Source organism: Simochromis diagramma, unplaced genomic scaffold (assembly GCF_900408965.1).
Source record: "Simochromis diagramma unplaced genomic scaffold, fSimDia1.1 OVJJ01000205.1, whole genome shotgun sequence".
NCBI classification, from domain to species: domain Eukaryota; kingdom Metazoa; phylum Chordata; class Actinopteri; order Cichliformes; family Cichlidae; genus Simochromis; species Simochromis diagramma.
In genome coordinates this window covers 11126419-11151831 of record NW_024386782.1, presented here as the reverse complement: position 1 = coordinate 11151831, position 25413 = coordinate 11126419, and the positions used below count along the sequence as shown (strand labels likewise).

General features: G+C 39.8%; 3 protein-coding genes and 1 long non-coding RNA gene across 8 annotated transcripts; 3 read left to right on the top strand and 1 right to left on the bottom strand.

Moving 5' to 3' along the window:
* The first annotated feature begins 1513 nt into the window (after positions 1-1513).
* Positions 1514-7235, top strand: parla (presenilin associated, rhomboid-like a). Of its 4 annotated transcripts, XM_040021801.1 has the most exons (10): positions 1518-1658; positions 2227-2410; positions 2520-2624; positions 2739-2871; positions 4147-4242; positions 4327-4476; positions 4770-4840; positions 4921-5022; positions 5646-5743; positions 6198-7235. In XM_040021801.1, exons 1-10 carry the CDS (start codon positions 1579-1581, stop codon positions 6340-6342), a joined length of 1164 nt encoding a protein of 387 aa, XP_039877735.1. In that variant the 5' UTR covers positions 1518-1578; the 3' UTR covers positions 6343-7235. The 4 variants fall into 4 exon arrangements, with proteins under 4 accessions (XP_039877734.1, XP_039877735.1, XP_039877738.1 ...); XM_040021804.1 differs by lacking the exons at positions 5646-5743; positions 6198-7235 and adding an exon at positions 1788-1846 and having other exon boundaries at positions 1549-1658; positions 4921-5634; XM_040021800.1 differs by lacking the exons at positions 5646-5743; positions 6198-7235 and having other exon boundaries at positions 1514-1658; positions 4921-5632.
* Positions 7236-7522: 287 nt separating this feature from the next.
* extl2 (exostosin-like glycosyltransferase 2) lies at positions 7523-12127 on the bottom strand. The gene is made up of 6 exons (XM_040021809.1): positions 11995-12127; positions 11178-11623; positions 11011-11081; positions 10812-10927; positions 8248-8707; positions 7523-8030 (listed from the first exon to the last, which is right to left on the bottom strand). The coding sequence occupies exons 1-5, from the start codon at positions 12018-12020 to the stop codon at positions 8305-8307; spliced, it is 1062 nt and encodes a 353-aa protein (XP_039877743.1). The 5' UTR covers positions 12021-12127; the 3' UTR covers positions 7523-8030; positions 8248-8304.
* A 115-nt stretch (positions 12128-12242) lies between these two features.
* zgc:110366 (uncharacterized protein LOC550476 homolog) lies at positions 12243-17540 on the top strand. Of its 2 annotated transcripts, XM_040021811.1 has the most exons (9): positions 12243-12416; positions 12554-12654; positions 13359-13607; positions 13807-13908; positions 14175-14266; positions 14395-14577; positions 14678-14737; positions 17201-17317; positions 17401-17540. In XM_040021811.1, exons 2-8 carry the CDS (start codon positions 12579-12581, stop codon positions 17294-17296), a joined length of 858 nt encoding a protein of 285 aa, XP_039877745.1. In that variant the 5' UTR covers positions 12243-12416; positions 12554-12578; the 3' UTR covers positions 17297-17317; positions 17401-17540. The 2 variants fall into 2 exon arrangements, with proteins under 2 accessions (XP_039877745.1, XP_039877744.1); XM_040021810.1 differs by having other exon boundaries at positions 17201-17540.
* A 3040-nt stretch (positions 17541-20580) lies between these two features.
* On the top strand, positions 20581-23825 carry LOC120727513. Its single transcript, XR_005694549.1, has 2 exons — positions 20581-21067; positions 21744-23825. It is a non-coding gene; the product is annotated as an uncharacterized LOC120727513 (long non-coding RNA).
* The last annotated feature ends 1588 nt before the right edge of the window (positions 23826-25413 follow it).

Below are 25413 nucleotides of genomic sequence, written 5' to 3'. Positions count from 1 at the left end.
TAAATTAAAACCCTTCCCATCACATAAAAGGCTTCGTATAATCAGGCCCCATCTTATTTTAATGACCTCATAGTGCTGTATCACCACAGCAGAGCACTTTGCTCTCAGACTGCAGGCTTACTTGTGGTTCCTAGAGTATTAACAGTAGAATGGGAGGCAGAACCTTCAGCTTCCAGGCCCCTCGCTCTCAACTCTTTTCACTCTCCATGTGTTTATACACCTCTCCGCATTTAATTATGAGTTATTATTAATCTCTGGCTGTCTTCCACAGCGTGTCTTCCTCTCTTCACCCCCAAGCGGTTGCATCACGAGGCTGCCCCTTCCTGAGCCTGGTTCTGCCAGAGGTTTCTTCCTGTTAAAAGGAAGTTTTTCCTTCCCACTTTTGCCAAAGCGCTTGCTCACAGGGCGTTGTCTGATTGTTAGTGTTTCCCTGTATTATTGTAGGGTTTTTACCTCACAATATAAAGCGCCTTGAGGTAACGGTTGTTGTGATTTGATACTTTATAAATAAAATTGAATTGAATACTGCTGAGTGAGTGCATACATCGGTGTAACTTTGTGCTGAACATTGAGGGAGTCAAGATCTCTGTCTAAATAAATAAATAAATCTGGGTAAATTCCCAGATGATTAAACATGCAACTATTTTGCTGGTAATAACTGAAATGAATAAAGAAAATCAACAGCCTATTTATGCAAGATAATTCATAATTTTATCGGGGGGTTATATTGGTTGGGTCTGATTATTGGGGGGGTCATAACCCCCCTGGAAATTAGTGGCTTTTCTGCAGTTCCCTCATTTTCATGTCACCTACAGATCCTTGCTGTATTTGTCAGACACTGGAGTCAGCTGTAAAGATAGTACAGTGAATATTATTGCCCTGAAATGTAGTTAAATAAACACAAAAGACGGAAAGTACAACTACCACAAACTATAAATTATATTTTGATGAAGCACTATATTTTACTGGTTAAAAATCAGTGCCGTGGATAGGCATCCAGAAGTCTGAGATACTCACACTGGAGTAAAAAAAAACTGTTTTACTGTTAAATTTTTAAATTTGCGGATATTGTAGCACATCCCATCACAAACAAACAAACAAAAACTGAATAGTTGCTACACGTGTAACAATTTAACCACTGTTGAAAGCGCTTTTGTTCTGACAAATCTGTTCGTCAATGCGCCGCTAGAGGGAGCTGATTATACCAAACAAAAGAGACGCTAACAGAGGCCTGTGGAGTATTTACTGTTGCACAGCTGAACGGTTATGGCAAAATAACCTTCTATTGTATTTATAAGCATGCAAGGATTTTGACCCTTTGGTGTTGTGCAGCTCTGTGTCCACCCAATAAAAATCAAACTGACAATACTAACGCCACAACTAAATATAAGATAACCAATTTAAGTTAAATAGATACTGTGAACCGAATGTATATAGTCAGACACAGCGCAAGAGCTGCCTGTAGATGCAGAATTATACAACCAAGTTACAAATGCTGGCTTTTACATGAGTCCGTGAACGCAGCATCAGCTACAGTGTGGTGGTGGGACGGGCTTGAAGCGGAAGGTCAACACAATCATGGCGTGGAGAGGATACGCGATAAAATGGGCCAAAACAGAGTTCGTGAGATCCCAGAACACCACTCCACGAAGCTCCAGGTGAGCAAACACAAGGTCGCTGTGGTCGCAGCGTCTGTCTGCACAGGCGTAACACTGACAGGATGTGTGTGTTTACTTCTCCACCAGCCGCAGCCCGTGCTTACCTAACTGTTCCGACTGTCATTGCAGGGAGATCCACAAAGCTGAAGACAGCTTCATGTTTCATCCGTAACCTGCGATATCGAAGCGTATACGAGTTACTGTAGTCTTTCTGTTTTTCAGTAAACGAACTGAGTGCCTCAAACAGCATGTCGTGCTTTTATTATTGACACTGATGCTAACAATAAGTAGTTATGGAGCCACTGTGAGGCATGCTACCCGTGTAGATTCATACATTGTGGGTGCTTGAATTGTTCTCAGTATTATTAGCTTTTATTACGGATGCATTCATTTTTTTGTAACTCTACAACCAGCAGTAGCTGTAATTTTACAACAACAACAAAAAAGGAAAATTAGTTTTCAAAGCAGGACTTTTATGTTCTTCCCCTAAACTGAACATTGATTTTATACTTTTTTGTGTATATTTCAACAACTGCCTGCTTTAAAAGCTGCCTCTTTCTCCTGGCAGTCTTAACCCCTACAACCAGCAGAGGTGTGGATTTCGTCGGGAGGCCAAAAGGCCAGACATAAAGAAAAAAAATGCCACGCAGGAAACAAACACCTCAGCCACTGAGGCTGGCACCCCGGTGCCCCAGCCTCCTCCTAGAGTCCCCAGGCCTACACTTTTCACACCGCTGATGTTCACAGTAGGGGTAGGTCCTCCCCAGTTTTCTACTGCTGTGTAGTGATGAAATGGATGCATGGTACACTGTTGTTTGTGGACAGTAAAGTGCTTCTGGCTGTTTTCTGACTCCATTTCAGTTTACAGGCTGCTCCTTTGGTACGGCGGCCATTCTTCAATATGAGAGTCTAAAGTCAAGACTTCAGACTGCAAAAGATGAAGAGAAGTCAGAAAAAGGCATGCAGGTGAGCACTTTGATGATCCACATTATTGCACATCTCCTTTTCTTGCAGATCGCATTACTGGTTTGATTTACAAGCTGCTCACAGAGACTCTGTGAACCTTCCACATGTTCCCAGGGCACCCAGGACATGGCATACTGGCACAACTGGTGGAACCAGCTGTCCAGCTTCCAGCGACAGCTCATTCTCCTGGTGTCCATGGTGGATGACTTCTGGAACAGCCTCACAGAGGGACAGAAGACTGTGACTGGTATTATTTTACACAGTCAACATCTTTGCAATGTGTGTGCGGGGGTGGGTTTTGATTATCGATTTTCCGATTTAAAATCGATTCTACCTTGAATAGCGTGATATCGATTCATTAAAATCCTGAATCGATTTTTAAATATAAATGTATTTTGCCCGAAACGCCAGAATCTCAGGATAAATCTCACAGAATTTTGACAACCACCAAACAGCTAAAACAGCAAATGAGAGCAGGTACACGGATTCTGCACAAAGACGTAAACAGAGCGCGGACCCGACGCTTTCTCGCCCGACGGGACGTACACGGACATGCCGTCGGGGCCGAGAGCCGACAGCTCACTCATTTTGATGTGTCTGGTCCGCGCTCTGTGTTTAAATCTTTTATTGCACTAGATTCTGAAGCTGCAGGTTTTGTGTCTCTCCAACCAAAGTTGATTGAACCAGTCGCGAAAAGAAGATCCAAACTACGCTTCACATAAACATCATCATGAATTCCCTCTTACTTGCTGTTTTGCCTCCACCACAATAAAATCACACTTGCACAGCTCTCTCTCTCTGTGTACTTCAAGAACAGTTTCCCATTCACTTGCTTATTACCTACCAGTCTACCATTGTATACAGTGCTGTCAGCCGCTGTGTTGTTTTTTTCTTTTCTACTTAAATGACTTCCGACAAGAAAGCCGCATTTTTGCTGTTCAATACTGAAGAAATTTAAACTTTTTAAATTATGCAAAATTGCAAAATGCTTAACTGTATCTCTAATAGAAACCTCTGTAACTTTGCTCTGCTTCACTTCAGCAGCATCAGGTAATGTTCATGTTGATTCATGGTTTTCTTCAGTTTTTGTTCTACTGCAGAATATTTTTAAGCTTATCTGCTATAAAAAGTCAGGCCAGGAAAATCACCTTCATGTTTGTCTGTGTTTTATCCTCTGTTACTTTGACACAAAGGCATCTGCTGTGATGCTCACACCTTTGATAAAGTCTCACAAGTGTAAGGTTTATTTTTATAGATATAAAATATGGATATGTACTGATTAGTGATCAGAATTATAATATTTCTGACTGTCTGAGGCAAAATTTCCCCGATTCAAATCAAATGGGATTGAATCGTGGATCGAATCGATTCGGGACCTTGCGCTTGTGAATGGGAATCGAATTGATTCTAGAAATCAGTGACGATACCCAACCCTATGTGTCTGGGTTTGTTTTGTTTTTTTTTATTTATCTCTTTGCATTTCTTCATAGTTGGCACATTTTATTTATAAATTTTTTTCTAGGTATTATCGCACTAAATGCCGCCGTCCTCTGCTGTTGGCGGATCCCTTCAATGCAGAGAAGTATGCTTAAGTACTTCACGTCCAACCCAGCTTCCAGTGAGTTCACCTGTGCTACACGATCATGTCCTCTTTGTGTTTGCAGTGTGTGCATTTTTTTTCCCTCTCCTCTTCCTCTTCCAGAAACACGCTGCCTTCCCATGGCCCTGTCCTCCTTCAGTCACTACTCCATCATCCACATGGTGGCCAACATGTATGTCCTATGGATATTCTCCTCAGGGATCGTCTCTCTTTTGGGGAAAGAGCAATTTCTTGCAGTTTACCTGTCTGCTGGTGAGTCAAATAAAGCACACAACTGGAGTCTGATAACATTTATTAAATCTAAACACAATACTTGAATATTTTTAACATTAGTGTTTAATCCAGGGTGGATAGTTTAATGATCTCTTTGCTTCATGTTTGACTGAAACTCGCTGTTATTCCATCCATCATTTATTACAGCACAAAAACCTTATTTTAATTTTGGGACACTCAAACTTTTAAGGCCTTTCAGTACTATGCATGGCTGATTATTGAGAATATAGGTAACGGGAAGTAAGAAAGGCTACCAAATGTTTGATTTTCAGGTGTGGTTTCCACTATGGTCAGTTACACATGTAAGGCAGCCACCGGGCGTCTCTATCCATCATTAGGGGCGGTAAGATATTTGCTAAAATCCATTTTAAAGCTCAACTCAAATGATGGACAGCTGTGATAGTAACTGTTTTTGATCTACAGTCCGGCGCCGTCATGGCAGTGCTCGCTGCTATCTGCTCTAAGATGCCAGAGGCCAAGCTTGGCATAATCTTCCTTCCCATGGTCACTTTCACAGCAGGAACAGTAAGTGCTGCACACTTCATATTTCCTACATACACTCACTGGACACTTTATGAAGTACACCTTACAAGTGCTCGATTGGAATCCATATTGCCTTCAGAAATGCCTCCGTTTTTCATGGCACTGATTCAACACGGTGACTACAGTCAGCTCATTGTCATGTTCAAGAAACTAGTTCGAGATGATCTGACCTTTGTGACATGGTGTGTTATCCCGCTGGAAGCAGCCATCAGAAGACCTGCACACTGTAGTCATAAACATATGAACATGATCAGCAGCAATACACAGGCAGGCTGTTGTGTCTAAATGATGTTGTTTTTCCAATCTGTGGTTGTCCCATGGGAATTGTAGCCTCAGTTCTTAGTTGACAGGAGTGGCACCCACTGTGGGGTTCTGTTGCTGTGGCCCATCTTCTTTAAGGTTGGACATGTGCATTCAGAGATGCTCTTCTGTCTACCTCGGATATAACGAGTGGTTGCTTGAGGTTGCTTTTGTCTTCCTTCCAGTTTTTGCTGCAGGAAGAGATGCGAGTGTGCATGGACCAAATAAAAATGTACATGTATGAGTGACTGTGGAAGTATGCATGTCAGCGCACTGAATGCAGCTTTGCCTTTGTTTATATTTAGGCTCTGAAAGCGCTAGTTGCCATTGATACAGCAGGACTTCTGTTGGGATGGCGGCTGTTTGACCATGCAGCTCACCTTGGCGGAGCCCTCTTTGGAGTGTGAGTCAGGTCTTATTTTTACCTTTTCCTCAAAGTCTGTCCATGTTAACAATATAAAATACAGTTTCAAGGTTTATGAAACTGTCTTAATCCCAAATCTGATTACTTACTTTTTCTGGAGGGTTTAACTGTTTTCTTAGACTTACATAAGCAGACAGATTTTGCCCAGTTTTAATATCCTGCTCTCATAACATGGCCCAAGTGTGAAAATTGTGGTTATGTGACAGTTGCAGGTGTAGTCACAAATACAGCTTAAAGCCTGTGGAACATATCTAATATTGTTAAAATGTTGTTTTGAAGGCTTTGTGCTTTTGAACTCAGTCATGAAAAAAGAATCCAATGATTCTGCACTGCTTTGATCAGTCTAAATCCTTTAATGTCTTAATGTGGCCTAATGGGAGCATCTTGTTCTGCTTTCTCCACATTTTACCGTGCCATGCATCTCTTCATACAGGTGGTATGTGGCATATGGTCATAAACTCATCTGGAGGAAGAGGGAGCCCCTTGTGAAGTTGTGGCATGACATTCGTTCACCAGGCAGCCGAGGTTCCAGGCCTGGACGTGGACCCGGGGGTGGTGGTGGTGGACCAACATCATAAGTCCCTGAAATTCTTTGTGAAAGAACTGGAACCCATCCAAAAGAATATGCAAGGACACTTTTATCCAATGACATGGAGTGGACTGTTATTAATAAATAAATCTAGTTTTCACATCCAAAGTTAGTAAAGAGCATTTGCTGATTTAATGCCTTGCAAACTTGAAATTTAAAAGCAGGTGAAACTTCATGTCTAGCGTTGCAGTCGAGATGTTTACTTTTTAGACTTTAAGCACCTGTTATGCTACCGGTAATCTGTAACTCTGCTACCTCATTTAGCCATTTTCCACCGATGCTTTGCCAAATCTCAAACTGGTTCTACACATTTACACCAACAAAGAATGATGGCACCACAAAAATGAGTCTCCCAACACTTGGATTCAGTCATTTCAGAAGCAATGGGAATATTACTGCAAGTAATTTGCCACTAATTTCCAAATGTAGCATTCAGATTCGGCCCTGTGTGACACTAACGTCTGATATAGTATGCAAAAATTAAGTTCTGACACTTGCCAAAATATGGCCATCGACCAGCACCAGACTAGGCACATTACTGGTGGAAAACAGGCGTTAGTAATCCAAAGCTAAAAACCTTAATATCCATGTTTTTGTGTCCATGTTGTTCTGGAAAACTGCATTAGCCACTAGACAAAAGAACAAAAATTCCACATTAGAAAACAAAGAATTTTATTGTCTGATCCTTTTCCTCTGTTAACACTCTCATTCAAACTACTAGCTTTACATTGAGAGAAAATAGAACAAATAAGCATATGATTTAAGATAAATGGGCACTCCCACGTATACCTACTAATGTAAATAATTCATTTGGTAACAAATCTCTTTATCAGTGCCCTCTATTACAGTAAAAAGTGGCCAAGTCACTTTTTTAAAAAAAACCAAAAACCTGCAGTTTAACTATTTTGGTTAGAAATACTTTCCTCACAGCAGGGCAATATGTTTAAAATTAAAGCTGTGACAAAACTATTCATGACAATATAAGTTTTATTGGAAGCGTTTAATCTATAGTTGGCACATGAGAATTTGGAACAAAGATACCACGACTCATGGTGCCAAAACACACTCAGTTAATTCTTCAGATGCCGACATCTCCAGATTACTACCTGAACTCATACAGTGGGGGAAGTATTTCACCCCCCTGCTGAATTTGATGGGGGTTTTTTTTCCTGGTTTTCTGGTTGATATTCTGTCTTTCTCCATTAAAATACCACTGCCATAGAAAATTAGAAACTGTTCATTTCTTTGTGAGTGAGCCAATTTACAAATTCAACAGGGAATAAATTATTTTCACCATTATAATAATGATTTCATGCCCTGAGAAAACATTTTATTTATCAAATCACATTCCTGTCCTGGACACAAAGAGTCACTGTTAAATGCTTTTCACAATTCCTTTTTATTCAGATACGTTGGTGGAAAGTTTTTTTGGTTAAATACAACTACAGCATACCAACATCTTAAGACAGTAAATCTGTTACTAATAAAGCAAGTTAAGTTGTCAAAATCTGTCAAAGACTGACACTTTTTTTGGCTTCAAGGTAACTTTAAGGCAGTTCCTGGTAAACAATACAGATTAGCTTATCAAATATGGATGTCTCATCAGACAAGGGCATGTGCAGCAAATTCTTCTAACAATCCTCGCTGTCCAAAAATCAGGCGTCCATCACTGTCGGGCTGTGAATGAGAAAACTGCTCAGAATCCTAAAACTCAAAAGAGTAGGCTAAAAATCAAAGAGGTACAATGAGATTAAAGTTTTCATTTTTTAGTTTCCAGGCACAGTTCTCTCACTCTCTCTCTCACACACTCCCTCTCTCACACACACAAAAAGACTGTTAGATAATTCAAACTTATCCTCCACCCTGTCACATGATGTTAATCAAACAGACTTACCAGAACGCTATATCTCGTCTACTTTTTATCCAGAGCAATCAGTAATACAGCACTTCCTCAGCCCCTGCTTTTGTGGTTTGCATAACTGGGGAAGCCAAACTGGGAGACCATCAGGTTGGAGAAGGAAAGAGGCATAAAGCCATAGATCTGTGTCAACCTGTTCAGGCAGTAGGACCTCTGGAGAAGGTGTTCGGGACGATGCCACATCCCCTGGTATCCACTGCTGGCCTCCTTTTCTAGGTTGCGGAGGTCCACGGGTTTGATAAAGACCCCAGAGGCTCTGTTCATTTTACCCAACTTTGATTGTTTTCTTAAATACAGAGCTACGGCAAAGTTCATGGCAATATCGTCACAGTTCTGCGTTTCATCCACTAAAGCGTGCACTGCTTGAGGCTGGTCCTGAAAGAGCTGCAAATAGCGGCAGTGGAAGAAGGCAGCACCAATCAACACCATGGAGTATCTGCAGGGAATGCAGGGAGATGGAAGCTTAAAAAACAAAGTACACCTAGCCAGAGGCCTGTACTATGAAGCAGGATTAGTGGCGCAGCAGTGCAAATTCAGGGTTAACTCTGCATTTTCAGCAATACGATGGTGATTCGCTGCTGTGGAAATTTATAATGCAGGTTGAAAGAAAAACAGCTGCTGTTTAGTTGTGTCTAAGAATCTATATTTATTACTCATCATGGAAAGAAGACTTTAGAGACTCATGAAAAACATTAGACCCTCTTACTATCTGCTCAGAGTGGCTCAGGGGATTTTACAGCAATGTTAACACCATTTTCCAGAAAGCTAAGTGGAGAGAATTTATCTAAATTTCAGGAGAGGTACCACACCTCCATACACATCCCTTCCAGTAATCCATCAATATATGACCCTCCCGAGCACTACAAGCTGTTCATTCTCATCTTTGTGCCCCACCCTCCCTTCCCTTTTTTACAATTCATTCGCTTCTCATTAGTACACGAGGATCTTCCCAGCCTGGGAGCCATCGCCAATCCCCCCTGAGGCCTTCCCCAAACTGCAGCCTCAATTCATCCTCAAGCCATCTGCCATTATTTACTAGGAATGCTGTCAAACCTAAAATGAGAATGTGGTCCCAGCTAGTGAATTGGGCAGTAGGAAGTGACGTTTTATCTCTTGATCTCAAATATAACCTGTTCCACAACTGGTTAGGTCTGCAGCACAAATTCTCAAGGTAAACTACCCCCTAAGAAATGAGCCCTCTTCATAAACCAGGGTTTATGCCAAAGTTACCTGAATAAGCCTTGAATTTTCTCATGTTCAATTTAAAGTCAACAAGTACAAACTCACCATCTACTGACCAATCATTTCTCTGGGAAATGGTGCCACCATTCCTGGAACACATGTCGGACATGTCCACGGACAGCTAGCGTCTAAAGGAGCAACTTTATTTCTATTTCTAAAATGATTGTATTGTCTTCCACGCCTTTATAATGTGAATATACACTAGATATCAAATTTGCAAGCATGCTATGCCTGTCTTTAATTTCTATTTGTATATATTTTCTTAACTTGCACTCAAGCCATTAAACACCACCAGCACAGTTTCAGCTGAAAAGATAAAGTTAAAATTGTTTTCTGCACATTTAAACATTGATATAACAGATTATCCTGAGTCTTAAGGACACTGAGAAGTCTGTTAACTCGCACAGATGGCATTTTTGCCAGATTTTCTTCCTGGCTTCAGCTTAGGCTTTATAAATATAATAGTGCTTTTCCATTCATAAAGCCTATTTAAATCGTATACTTGTAATCTCACGCTACTGTTTTGGCAACACGTGTTGCTCTGAGCCTGTACTGTACACAGCTTAACATTGCCTGGTCTGACACAGTTTTAACTTCCTTTCTAAAATCAGGCCGCTCAGATCTGTTAGATCTGCCCACGTCTGTGATTGGTCAGAAGTTGCCTCTTTCATGTGTTTATACTCACATGAACACATGTGACTGGTAAACCTAGAGTGGACCTATTAAGTTTATAACCACTTTCTTGTGACAGCTTAAAGCTGATTTAGACTTCTGCTGTGGATTTTTGATGTAACCCATATGAGTGGTTGACGTTACTGCCAGCAGTCATGCTTGTCCTTGGCGCATCATTCGTTAATTACCTTGTGGTCATGTCCCAGTGTTTTATATGCTGTGCCAACAACAATACAAATAAAATTCTGGGACTTTTCTTTCCCACGTGGTTCCCCACTATTTGTTGTGGCCGGTTTTTGTTCCAGAGGCAAACATATGTCCCGTCTTTGCACATTACCTCACATCCATTCCAAAAGCTTTGGCAATCTCCCTGCACGAATTTTCTGACATCTGTGAATCCTTATAGAAATGCTATGATCATTATTCTTTATACAAAGACATGATTGTTATTCTCTCACTGATATGTTTAAAATTAAACACAGAAGTATACTGATGTACACTGATGTAAAAATAAGTGAAGCCACATAAGCAACAAACATTTCTGGGTATGTCGAGCATGCTTCGTAATACAGGCCCAAATAACATGCAGGGTATGTGGACAAAAAAACCAAAAACAAACAACCTACACGTCACCTCCTGCTGTTTCTGGATCCTGCAGCTCAAAGCTGCCATAGCTGTACACTCCTGCTGCCGTTGAGACATGTTTCCTCGGTACAAACCCAACAATCTGGTCTGGAAATTGCTGTGGAACCCAACAGTAAAACAACTTAGGGTTTGCCGGCTAAAATCTGCAGTTAAATTTTTCAAGTTTATGATACTCATTACCTTCCAGACAGAAAAAGCAAAACTGATGTCAGGTACACTGATGAGAGTGTCATCATCCAGCATCAGAACAGCTACAGGAGCAGAACAAAAATACTACTGTTCACTGACTAAAATGTATTTAAATATAACAAATAATACATACGGTGCAAGCTGACAGATGTACTGACCATCAGTATCAATTTCAGGGAATGGTTGTAGTCTGTTGCGCATTCGGTTGCTGGTCTGCTCCTTGAAGACTACCTGGACCGGATGAGGCCCCAAGGAGCTCCACAGCTTTGCAGGTGTCTGCTCTCCAATGTTGTTCCATACTATGATAATTCTCTGAAGATGAGGTACTCCCTGGTAATGGTTTAGGAGTTTGAGCAAAACGTCTGTGCGGTTGTAAGTCTGGATGATGATGGTAAACTTCTTCTCCTCCGAGCTGTCAGCGTGGTGAACCTGTGCGGGATTCTGCTTTTGCGGGGTTGCCCTTCGTAGCACCTCCAAGACAGCAACACCTCTTTGGTCCTCAGCAGGTGGCAGCAGAGCTGTCAAGACTACACCAACCAGGAGGATCAGCAGAATTGCCCAAAACAAATAGGTTCGTCGGAGCCCAAAGCAACAACGGGGCAGCCTGCACACAGATCTGCAGTATTTATTAATATTTCCATCTCAGCTCCAGTTTAAAAGAGAATAAAATCAATATATGCAGTTTCTATGACTGATTTGTTGTATTCTACGCAGAAATTAGTTAATCTATGGCCTGTGATAAATGTTAGGATTATATGGCATCCATAACTAAACATGCAAATCAATTAAGCCATCTTGGGTATCCGAAATGACAGCTTAGCTTGTGCAAGTAGTTGCACTGATTTTAGCTAACTTTAACGTGATTTTAGCCCAGGGTTTGTTTTGAACACAACGGTTTAGTCGGCTCTCTCGTAACATATCTAGCCTGTTACATTTTAACATATTCTATTTTTCTTTCTAGAAAGGAGAACTCACCTCATTTTTGTTGGCACTACAAACATTCAACCCCTTTCTTTCAAACAGTCGCCATGTTGGCTGACTTTGTCCAAAGAGTGTACAAGTTAAGAGCGGTTCCAATTTAACACCCGCCGTAACTTATGGTACTCAACAGCCACGCAGCTATTTTATTATAGAGAAAATTTCTTGTTAAATGAATATTTTGTTCTTACTCATTATAAATACATTTTCTACGTTACGACCTCGTAAATATATTTTCACTCGCGTATTTCGGCTTTCTGATGAACAGTCGCCATGTTTGTTCAGCGGCTTGATTTTTTAATTCAGGGGCATATCTTCGCCTCTACAAATATGTTAATAATAGTTTTGTCGAAAGAGAAAAGGAGAATCAACTAAACGAAAAATTTACAAAACCAGTCTACCTAGTGGTTACAACAAAGGTAAGTTAATCTAATGTACTGTCAATGAAAAAAAAGTATTAATAGTATTCTTTTTGGAGAATAACATATGTTAACGAGGAATGACTTTCCTCGTTAAAGCAAGAAAAGTTAAGAACAAAACAAAAACGTTTTTCCAGATTGCTCAGCTCTGGTGAAGTGAACATGCCGTTGGCGTCGGTCCTGAACTGTCCTACAGTACCACTTTCCAATGGTCTGCAGATCCCCGTGCTTGGTTTGGGTGTGTTTTACTCTGGCAGTCACTGTTTTTAAATCAGCTTGCACAAACCTGAATGAAGCATTATGCAATCCTAGGACACAGTGATTGTTAACTGAATCGGTTGGCTTAAAAACTTTTAAGTAATGCAATAGGGAAGTAAATCCACAAGTAAAACTGACACCTATCAGGTTTTAATTCAAGAAAAAAATATGTAGTGTTACTGTTCGTCAGTTTATCCACAGGCAAACGTTTGGTCTAATTCCTCCAATACAGTTGATACTACTAATAAATAGTTGCGTACACAAACGGGTTTTTCAGTATCCTTTAATCCAGGATATGTGAATATTTTGTATGTATTTATACCTTTTATGAATACACTGTATATTTATGTCAGCGCTAATACGCCGTCAAGTTTGAATTAAACTACATAACACTATCATTAAAATGTCTTCTAGTGTATTTTACTTTATATAGCAACCATTTGCTCATAGTACACTTCACTCTTGTATAGTATTTTGTCTTTTTAATTTGTACACTATTTTATCTTATTTATTTTTCTATTTTCATGTTTCTAATATGTCTCTAATTCACCTTTTCTTTCTGACCTTTGTGCTGCTGTAACACGTGAATTTCCCCACTGTGGGAAATATAAAGTCTATATTATAATAATTACCATTGTTTGTTTTTTATAATGTATAAATGTTGTGTGTTTTTCTCTTTGCCAGGCACATCACATAATGGTGGTTACTCCCACGATGCAGTTATGTATGCCCTCACTGAATGTGGCATCTGCCACATTGACACAGCAAAGCGTTATGGCTGCGAGGCCGAATTGGGCAAAGCTGTCAGAGAAAGTGGGCTTCCACGAAGTGATCTGTGGCTCACGAATAAACTGTGGCCCGGCGACTACGGATATACAGCTGCAAAAAAGGCCTGTGTGGACTCCTGCTTGGAAATGGGGGTCGAGTATTTTGGTATGCCGTCTGATTGATAAAGTTAAAAACAGTTAACAGTTAAACAGTTTTCTGGGTCACTATGTCACTGCAGAACAAACGTCTTGAATAAACCTGTGATGGCTCGTGATGTAGTTGAATTAATCCATGTTCAACAACACCGAATGCAGTTTGCTGTCTTTTGTTACATCATGACCTCTAACCCCTGTTGTTTTTAAAGATCTGTACCTGATGCACTGGCCAGAGTCAAAGACACCTGGTGGTTCCAACAGGGAGATGAGAGCTGAGACCTGGAGAGCTTTGGAAGAACTTTATAAGGAAGGTAAATGCTAAATGCATGGTATTAACTTAGAGACAAGGGATTAGCTTTATGGATGACAGCAGATTACCAGAATTACCATACAATGCAATTATTTCTTTATACTATCTTAATTTTATCCTTGGGAATTATGTTCATAATTTAATTAAAAGACTAGCTTCAGTTTTACAGCTGGATAATCACTGAAGTAGTGATGATAATACATATCACTTAATAGTAGTAAAAGAGTTTATTTCACAAAGCATACATATCTCTGTTTGCTAATATAGGTGTGTGCCGTGCTATTGGGGTCAGCAATTTTCTGGTCCACCACCTGGAACAGCTGAAAGAAGACTGCACTGTGATACCACATGTTAACCAGGTAGTTTTATCTATTTAGCATTTATTTAAGCTAGAATCTGTGCAAAGATACTCAGGTTGACTTTCTTTATGCCATAAAACTTCCTTCAGCTCGTTGACTTTGTTTTATATGCTGTTTTAACTGATCAGGTTGAGTACCATCCTTTCCAGCAGCCAAATCACCTGATTCAGTACTGTCGTCAGGAGGGAATTGTGTTTGAAGGGTATAGTCCTCTTGCCAAGGGTCAAGTCTTCAACAATCCCACTGTTCTCCAGATAGCGGAAAAGCACAGACGCACGCCAGCTCAGATCTGCATCCGCTGGAGTATTCAGGTTGTCACGCTCATCACATGATTTCCATCCCTGGTGTGAAAATATTGTGTCTACTGAAATTCTAAATATTCTTGAATATTTTCAATTTTGTGTTTCTAAGAACGGAGTTGTGACAATACCAAAATCGACCAAAAAGAAGAGGATACAAGAAAACTGTGAAGTGAGTTTAAAGATCATTCCATACTTTCTTGAACCCTTTAAAAAAGTCTACAAAATGAAAAAACAAAATAAAAGTTCATGTTGTGATCGAACATTTTTTCAAATAAAGCTTAGCTGTAGCCTAAGTTTGACAAGACAGTCAAAATCATATCTTCATCTAAACCCAGTTACAACACCGTGCAAAGGTCTTGAACCACCCTTAATTTCTTTATATTTTGCCTTTAAGGAGCCAGCTTTCTAAAGTTGGTATCAGAGTTTTCTTTTGGGCACTGGCTCTTTTTACACCCATTTTTAGTCCAGTCCTTGTACCTGACCATTTTCAGAGGAATAAATCATTCAAGCACAAAAAAGGCAGCAAACTCGAGCGGTGAATCAGTGCTGTCTCTACACATAGAAATACAGAGAAAACTTGGTGAAGAACCAATTTTAAATTATATCTTTACACACTTTGTTACTAGCAGCCTGTCTGTTCCAATTTCTTTAGTCTAATCTATGGAAAACACCAAACACAGTTGACAGATGTAAAAATTGTACTACAACAGGGTGATTCAGAAAGAGCTATTAGTGGAAAACTTGCTGCACTGTGTCCTAAAAATTTTAAGGAAACACGACAAATGGAGGACAAAAGAAGTTCTTCTGCAGCAGAAGAAAAGTATCTTAAGAAACAGGAAAAAAGCAAAGACCTGACAGAACCTGAGAGATGCATCTGGTTCATCTACTGTTCACTAAAGCTTCGTCAGAAATGGTCTCAGTGGAAGGCTGGCTGTTAAGAAGCCATTCTTAAGGGAGGAAAACAGGTGGTATGCCACATTACACAAGAACTGGACTTAAAATCAGTAGCAATGAATGGAGTGATGAATCCAAATCTGAAAGTTTTGGTTCAAATAATTGTCAGTTTATGCAAAGGTCAGGAGAGAGGTACGACACTGATTGTGTACAGCCATATTAAAAACACGGTGGAGGCTCTGTCATTGTTTGCACCTGCATTTCAGTCAGTTGTGTTCTTCATCTTGTTAAAACTGATGGATTTAGTGATGAATTACGAATAGAAAATGTATGGAATTATTAACATTTTTCTAAGAAAATATACAGATTTTTTTAAAAAGGAGGTGGCTCAACACTTCTACACAATGATGTGCCTTGTAGCTTCCACTAGAGGTCATCATAATAAACTTATGCATCTGGCTTAACTGAGGTTTACTAAATGTAAAGAGATCTTGACAAGTTAAATAGTTTAAATAATGGCATAATGTGTCCATCTTTCCAGTCAGAAGACAAATGAAAAATATAGATGCATAATAACTTCTGCAGTTTATCATCACAACTGAGAGAAGCCAATCTCACTTTTAATGCCACAGGCATTTTCGTTTTTCATATGATCCTTTTCCTCTTCTTATTACGGTGGCCCTGAGAGGCCAAACGGACTGCAACTTCAGAAAACACTTGCAAAAAGAAAAATGCTGCAAAAAGAAAAACACCTGCAAAAAGAAAAACGCTGCAAAAAGAAAAACACCTGCAAAAAGAAAAACACCTGCAAAAGAAAACACCTGCAAAAGAAAAACGCTGCAAAAAGAAAAATGCTGCAAAAAGAAAAACGCTGCAAAAGCACACAAGACACAACAGAAATCTTTCTGGGGAGACAATAACCCAACGGACCAGTTGCACGAACAAAAACATGCTAACAAGTGCACTGGGACTGGGAAGGAACAACATTTGTCTCTTATATATGATACACCTATATATGCACTGTCAAAGATACTTGTCTTGAGTGAAGATTTAAGGTGATAAGACATATAAATAACTGCAACTTGAATCTGTACTGAAGCTCAGTATTTGACACAGAGTTCGTGTTCACTGCTGTAATAGCTAATAATGATTAATATAATAACTATAATATTGGCCATATTATATTTACATTACCAAAGTGATATGACTTTAGTCTCATGAACAACATTAGCTAATTGTTATTTACTAACTAATCTTAAATGACTGTTCAGTATAGAAATGAAGCCCAACAATCATGTTTTACTGTCCTGTGGTCTCAGCCTCAGATACTTATCAAATCACACAAAGCTCTTGTAGAAACAAACCAGACCAAATTGGTCGCACTCTAGAGCCCTGACATACAGCCCATGTGTTTGCAACAAACTTGCCGTTTATTTTGCAAATCGAGCTCAACACTGCCCCTAGCGTCCTGGAGCACTTCCGTTGTGATTTGGAGTTTGCGTGTTTTGTATTTTGTAAGTCTTTTGGAGTTTGCACGTGTTTTGGAGTTTGTACGTGTTTTGGAGTTTGCATGTGTTTTGGAGTTTGCATGTGTTTTGGATTTTGTACGTGTTTTGCAGTTTGTGCGTGCTATTTGGAATTTGTAAGTGTTTTGGAGTTTGTACATGCTTTGTCTCTAGGGGCCACCGTACTCAGGGCCACCGTATCTTATCGTCCTCTCTCTCACACACACAAACAGGTGTTTGGATTCCAGCTGGAGGACGAGGACATGGCTGCTTTAGGAAGCTTGCATGATGGAAGACATGTTACTTGGGATCCAACAAATGTGGAATAAGAATAAGTGGGAAGATGGAGGGTATGTTTGTCCATGAACTGGTGATGGCTGAGTGAGGAATTGATTTGAATATGTTCTTGGTTAATTATTTTTCTTTGTGACAGTTTTCCTGGAAATAGACTCGACTGTGATGTCAAAGTTTATTGAGCTACATCTTCAGATAATGTGTAGACAAACACACACGAAGGACAAAACCATTCCAAGTGCCTTACTTTATAGAAATGTTGAATTTTTTTTGTGATATATATATATATATATATATATATATATATATATTAGGGGTGCAACGATATTCGTATCGATATCGAACCGTTCGATACAGTGCTTTCGGTTCGGTAGGCATATGTATCGAACAATACAACATTTGTAATTTATTTTATCAACTTTCCTTCTGACGATGCTGTCTGTGTTGAGCGCTCAGTGAATCTGCGTTTGACTACTCCGCCTAGGCTGCACTGTCGAGCGCAGATCCACTGAGCGCTCAACACAGACAGCATCGTCAGAAGGAAGAGCGCAGGGCAAGCTAGCCAGACAGAAGTTAAGCTCCCCTTGCAACATGGACCTCCCCCACCCTCCTTCAGATCTGGTGTTTGGAATTATTTTGGTTTTCATGTGACGTATGACCCTGAAGGTAAGCGAGTCATGGACTAAAGTAAAACAATATGTTGGATGTGCCATGCAATGCTCAATTACATGGGTGGGAACTAGTTTGTTAGCGCAGTTAGCTCGTTAACGTGTTGGCCGTCTAGCCCCATGCACGGCCGATTGGCGGTAGCTCGTTAACGGAGATTTGCCGTGTTGTGGCGTTAAGGTCATTTCAACGAGATTAACCTGAAAGCACTAGTGGGAACACAACGAATATGACTGCACATTTACGCCGACATCATCCTAGTGCAAAGACAAGCATGCTGCTAACTTTAGCCGAGTCATTTAGATAGCTGTTAGCACATGATTCTCCTTATGGGGACCTGATATGTTTAATATTGTGGCGAGCTCAGACAAGGTGGAGACGGAGGTGTCGTTTGGTCTTGCTTCCCGTGAGCTAGCCAGGGAGCACAGCCGTTTATTGACATCTGCAGAAGAACACTGCCGCTAGCTAACTGCTCAGCGCGGCAACCGCACAGCAACAACAACAACAACACACAGGGCGCCCTCTGACCCCGGAAGGACACACCGTCGCAGCGAGAGGGCGTCACCCGTCACTATGGCAACATAAACAAAACATAACTGTACAAATAGAACCCTGAACAGCCCTGACCCGCTACAATATGCTGTTGAGAATATAGCCCAGAATAAGCGTATAGTATAGCTTTTATTTTGGAAAGAGCCATTTCCCTGTAATAAACTCTCTTTTCCAAAGATGAGTGATTCCTCAATCAGATACAGGGCTTGCAAAATCGCTACCCCGACGTCCGGGGGCTAGCGATTTTTCCAGTCGGGCTACCAAAATCTATCTCTGCCCTGCCTGTCGGGCTATTGTAGGAAGGAAAAATATATGTCAATGCTTTTGCATTCTTTCGGAAATGTAGCTGGGTAATTATGTCATTGGCATCGGTGAGCCACTGCCAATATGTGACATATTGAAATCGCGTTTGAATTTGCGCTTGTTTTTTGCTTTCACTTTGCAATCGCGGAACTGTGTATAGAGAGCGACAGCACTGATTGGTGAGTGATGATAATTTGCGCACCAATTCCTCTGACATTGTCTTATCAATCGTTAGCTTACTATGCAAACATGACAAGTGAAATCTCCCGCAGCAAGCTTAAACATATGAGAGGTTGATCGCGCAGGGAATTGCTGACCGTTATGTGTGTGTGTGTAAAAGCAGCAGGATATATATTTTAGTTCTGCTGAGCCAAATAAGACAGGTCAGGGTGAAGAAGTGACAGCCAAAGAAAAGCTTACCACAAAACGGAGAAGTTATGACAAATCAGACTATAAGGCAAAAAGAAAGTGCAGCTTTATGGTTTCATGGACAAAAGAATTTCTGTGGCTGCAATATGACAAGCTATATAACCGGGGCTGCACATAAGTGGTCCGCAGGTGCGCATTCGCTGTCAAAAAAAAAAAACGCGCACAAGATATGAAGTTGCAACGCGTGTTTGCATACATAAGATTTTCTGGAGGAGGACAGACATTTGTTTAAAACTCTTAAAGATGTCGAAGAAGCTCCTTTAAGCAATTACTTTGGTGTTCCTCCACCTCCAAAGAAATGTCAGAAGGAGTCCGAACCACAAAAGAAGCGCGTATTCTCGGAAAAGTGGTTGCAGGAAGTGAGCTGGCTTCAAACAAATGATGAACGCACAGAGATGTGGTGCAGAATGTGCCGTGAAAATCCCACTCTAGCGGACAAAAACAGTGCTTTTTATATGGACGCAAACGCGCGTTGCAACTTCTTATCTGGTGCGCGTCTTTTATTTTGACAGCGAATGCGCACATGCGGACCACTTATGTGCACCCGTGTAAATAACATAATGTTCTGCCGGGTGTGTTGTTGGTTTTCTCTCGATTTCTGAGTCGACAAGCGCCTTTGTTACTGGGACCAGTCATTTTAAGAAAGGCCCCCATTAGAAGCCATGAGAAATGCAAGAAATGCATTATTGCTCAGTCTGCAATATCTTTCCCAGAACAAACACCAATTGCAAATAACATACTAAAAATAAACCTGAAAAATCTGTTTAGAACAGCGTACTATGTTGCAAAGAGTGAACTACCACTGGCAAAATTTAGCAGTCTTTGCAAACTTCAAAAAGCAAATGGCCTAGATCTTGGTTCCACTTGTCTCTTACCCGTGACTTCAGTGGAAATTTCAAATTCAGGATCTGACACAGACTGATTCATGTCCTACACAGTTCTTACAAGTTCATAGAAATTTCTGTTCAATTAGAACCAAGTATTTGAGTTGATGATTGTAATTTTTATACAATGTTGTAATTTGTTTTTCAACAATTTTTTGATTAATGTTTTGTTTCCTTTACAATATTATACATTAAAGTATAATATTGTAAAGGAAACAAAACAGGAAACAAAACATCTATCAAAAAATTACTCTTTTTTTTTTATTTGGGCTACTTACATTTATTTTGGGCTACCGAAAACTGAAGAGTCCCTGCCCGAAGGGCTACCAGGGATTTTGAAATTTTGAGAGCCCTGAGATATATTTATTTTTTTAATTACTTTTGTTTCAGCAACATTAAATTTAAAAACTGTACTTTTGAGTTAAAATATATATTTATAATTTTAATAAATGACAAATTAAAAAGGCATGAACATTTTTTTGTATCGAAAAAATATCGAACCGTGACACCAAAGTATCGAACCGAACCGAACCGTGAATTTTGTGTATCGTTGCACCCCTAGTATGTATGTATGTATGTATGTATGTATGCATGTATGTAGTAAGAAAGGTGTTGTAAACGCAGATAATGGTATCTTTACCTTTCCAGAAATGTGATTGTGAGCTTGACTTGATCTTGAATAAAATCTACAAATTATCTGTTTTCACATTCAAATTAAGGGGAGGGATCAAGTGGTTTCTAAGACGAGAGGACCTTGGTATCGTATCCATGGTTGCAGTATATAAAACAACTACGTAAACTCAAGGCTGTGACCTTTTATTGCCCCTCTTCTCTTATTCCGCAAATGAAATCTTTAGTTTACTTCACCTGTAAAATCTGTACGTGATTATCAAAATACCTTAAGCAACATGTATCATTTACAAGTAAGTCATGAGACAAAAGAAAAACAAAACGGCCCCAAAGCTTAACCAGGTGTTACGTTCTGGTCCCGGCAAGTAAATAAACGTAACAAATAGTTTGCCCCACTCACTTCCCACCCACGCACAAACCCCAACAACGACACCTTTTTCAAGTATTTAAGCAGCCATTTATTTTCATCGGCAGTGAGCAATGCCAAAACAATAAACAAAACTCCCTATAAAACAATCCCTACTCTTCCCTACACCAAAATAAAAAGAAGCCAAAACAAAAGACAAGTCACTTACCTAACTATCTAACGAAAAACAGGAGAAAACTGGTTCAACAAAAGAAAACGGCTTCTCACGCCTACTAGGCTGCGACAGTGAAAGTTATACAGCAAAGGAACAAAAAGTGACCGCCACTTGTTAACCTATTTACAATTATTTACATGGCAAGGCTAGAGGTACACGTGAATACTCCAGCCTGCACTACAATGACACAACACACAACTCCGTGACCGAGTCAACGGGGTTCCAAAAAGCACTGCCAGGTGACTGTCATCCGGACGTTAAGTACTGGAGGTGGTCCATCAATTATCCAGTCCGAAGATAGGTAGAGACTCCACCCAGATACCTAGCAGCCACGCCCAGGTGTCCACCTCCTAGGAGAGAAAAAAGGGAAAATACCGCCAGCCATCCTCCGGGGGGAGGCACGACACCAACAAACACATCACTGGGTCATAACACAGGTTTGGGAGGCATGAAAGTGAGCTGTAACTGTAACTTTATATAACACAAGCTATCAGGGTTTAGCAAATAATTTGCTGGCTACACTGGCTCTGGTAACGTTCAACTTCACTAAACCTTATCATGTTATCACGTTAAATTCAGTTTTGATATTTTACATAATTTAGTATGTGGATTCTCATGTCCACCTTTATTCCTCAGCACAGCCTGAACACTCTCTTTATTATTGTTAATCTGTGGATCTTTCACAGCGCATTTTTGTCCTATCTTCATCCCCTCACCCCAAACTAGTCGCTGTTCCCCCTGAGCTTGGTTCGGCAAGAGGTTTCTTCCTGTTAAAATGGAGTTTTTCCATCCCACTGTCACCAAGGTCCCTGCTCATAGGTCATCTGTTTTTTGTTTTTTTTGTTCCCCTGTTTTCTGTGTAGTCTTATATACCATACAAAACACAATGAAGCAACTGTTGCTGTGTGTTTATAATAATAATAATAATAATAATAATGTATACTTTATTGATTTCTGTGGGGAAATTCCTCTCTGCATTTAACCCATTTACTCAGTGAAGCAGTGGGCAGCCACCAATCTAGCGCCCAGGAAGGATATAGGGATGGTACCTTGCTCAGGGGTACCTTAGGGTTGTCGTTCAGTGAATTTGAACCCCCGACCACTCTACCCACTGAGCTATCCCTGTCTGTTGGTGCTATATAAATTAAACTGAACAGAATTCAATTAAATTCAGGACATTCAAAGCTCTTCTTTGGATGTTGGCTACTTTTTGTCCATTTTCTGTCAAAGTGATCTCACACTACATCACTAATGTTGAAGTTCAGTCCAACCCATGATTGATAGTGTGTTTGGTATCATTGTGATATTAAAAAAAAAAAAAAAAAAAAAAAACCGAAGCTGCTGCCAATCAGATGCTTTCCAAATGGTGTTGCACTGTGGATCAAAATCTGACGGCATTTATCTGTACTCATAATTCCATCAATTTTGACATGGCTGAAATGAAGACTCAGGCATCACAGAGCCTCCACTGTGTTTTACAGATGGGTATACACATACAGTGTTGCACCTCTCTTCTGACATCATCTGTACATGACTATTTAAACCAAATATTTCAAATTTGGATTAATGACGCAAGACCTGTCACCACTGATTTTCAGTCTAGTTCTTGTGTAATTTGGCATACCTCAGCCTTTTCTCCCCGTGTCCCTTCCTACTGAGACCATTTTTGATGAAGCTTTAATTAACATTAAGGCCAGATATCTCTCAGGTCTGTCTTTTTAAAAGACATGATGTTAATGATCTCCTTTTGTGCTTCACATGTCCAGTATCCTCAAATTTCTTAAGGACACACTGCACACCATGCAAAAAGAACCCAAGCTTTCAACTAACAGTTCTTTGGGAGTCATGTTGCTAATGCAAAAATAGTATTTTATGTTTGTCATACTGTTACCTTTAGTTTAATCTACAAAAAAAATGCCAAAGGAAAGAAAACAAGATGTGTTTTTCTACCAGGCGGCTGGCAAAAAAGAGCCTAAATGTTTAAAATTGGTTCTCTGCCAGGTTGGCTTACATGTAGTCACAACACAGTTTCATCTCTTGAAGCAGGCACGTTTTCAATGCTTGAATGATGATGTGGCCTCAGTGTGGCTCAAAACCCCCCAAAAACAAAACAATTCCTTTCAGGTACAAAGATCACATACAAGGACTGGACTGAAAATGATATGGGGAAAAAAGAAGCAGGCAACTTCCAAAGAACAAATCTCAAAGATCTTCAGAAAACACTGCTCAAGACCACAGTATACAGGTTGAACAGACATGGCTACACGAGGAATCTGTGCTGAAGACCACACCCATGAGCCCACTCCCAGCATTCACATCTTGAAAAATACTGAACCATTTCACAAAATAAAACAATGACAAAATCATTGAGTTAGCAATATCATTTATTCTTTCTCCCTCAGCTTAGAATCACTGTTGTACATAAGTTACATTTTGTTTTCTCAATTTCACAGGTTCTTGTTTTCCTCTTCAAACTTCCAGTTTGACCTCCCTCTCATATCAAAAAAAGAAAAAAAAAAGCAGATTGTATTATACAAAAATGCAAACCAATTTTCACACAGTGAATTCTCTTACAAAGTCATAAAATGGCGTAATAATGGCTACATCCACATTGGAGGAAGATAATTCTAGACATTCCTTAATGGAGTATAATATACATATAAAAAAAAATTTTCTTGCTGAAATCAAACCTGTACCTTAATTTAAGAGATATTTTACACGGGAGTAATTATATAAAAAAGCCATTTGCGAATTTCCCCAGAAAGTCCGGGAATAAAATGTGAGCCTCAAACAGCAGTAACAGAGTTCAGTGGTCAAGGGTGGTAGAGGAGGGGTTTAACTGGTTATGCAAATATGGAGTATAGGCAGCGGTTCCACTCAGAAACAAAAAACACACCGAATATTGAAATTAACGTCTTTGCTATTCGCTGTATAAAACACCCCATATATCACGGTATGCCAGTTTTTGCAAAGCTAAAGTCATTTCGGCTCATTCAGACCTGCAGTGACCCGTTTGGCAGGATCAGCACTGTGGGAAATTTCGTCAACTTCTGTTAGAAACAAAATACTGAATTAACACCATTAAATCTTTAGCCAATTACCGACTAACTCAGTTCCCTGTTGTTGTTGTTTTTTTTATTTAAGCTGATGGCCCTATTTCTTGCGAATACTTGTAAAAAACAAACAAACAAACAAACAAACAAAAAAAAACAACAACTCCCCCCCCGGCCAAAAAAAACCCCAAATAAAAATTAGAAAACACACACACACACACACACACACACACACAGACAGACACAAAAACAAAGTGTGAATGTCACCAAGTGCTCATAAAGCTGCACACATCAGGTCAGGTGTTGACTAAGACTTGCATGTCAATAAATTCACTCAACTAATGCCAAGAAAAAAAAAGAAAATCTACAAAAAGCCAAGTCAACATTCTTTAAAAACAAACAAACAAAAAAGCTAATCAAATCTTGACAGATTTAGATTATTGTATCATTGCATTTTTTGGGTGGTGGGACCAAGGTCTGAGTCCATCATGCCAATTCAGTGTTAATTAGCTCCTAAAAAAAAAAAGAAGAAAAAAAAAAAAAAGAGTGCGCTAGATGAAGACTTGAGGCTAACCTTTCATCAGACTTCTTGCTAATTCTCTTGGGGGCAATGGTGGGCTAAACCCCAAAACTTTCCTAACACCTCAACTCTATCACTCGGTACAGCACAATGAAGGGGGAGAACAACAATAAACAACTTATCCAGGGTACATCTACAATACAATCTAGCACACACACAAAACATTTCCATAAATTTTCCAAAGTTATGAATTTTGTCTTCTTCGGAAGCATAGTCTAATCTTTGTTTGAACACAAAAGATTTAAGTGAACACACATCAATTCACACAGAAGTCCTTCGTCTGGGAAAGGATAAAGTCTGTGTTGGCAACCAGTGGACCGAAAACAAATTTTAAAAAACCAAAAAACAAAAACATTTTGCTGATTCTAAGTAGAGATCATTTAATATAAATGCTGAGCGAGTAGGATAAGAGGTGGCACGTTAATAGTGCTTTAGTATATTAATGTATGGATACATACTCATATGTATAAGTGA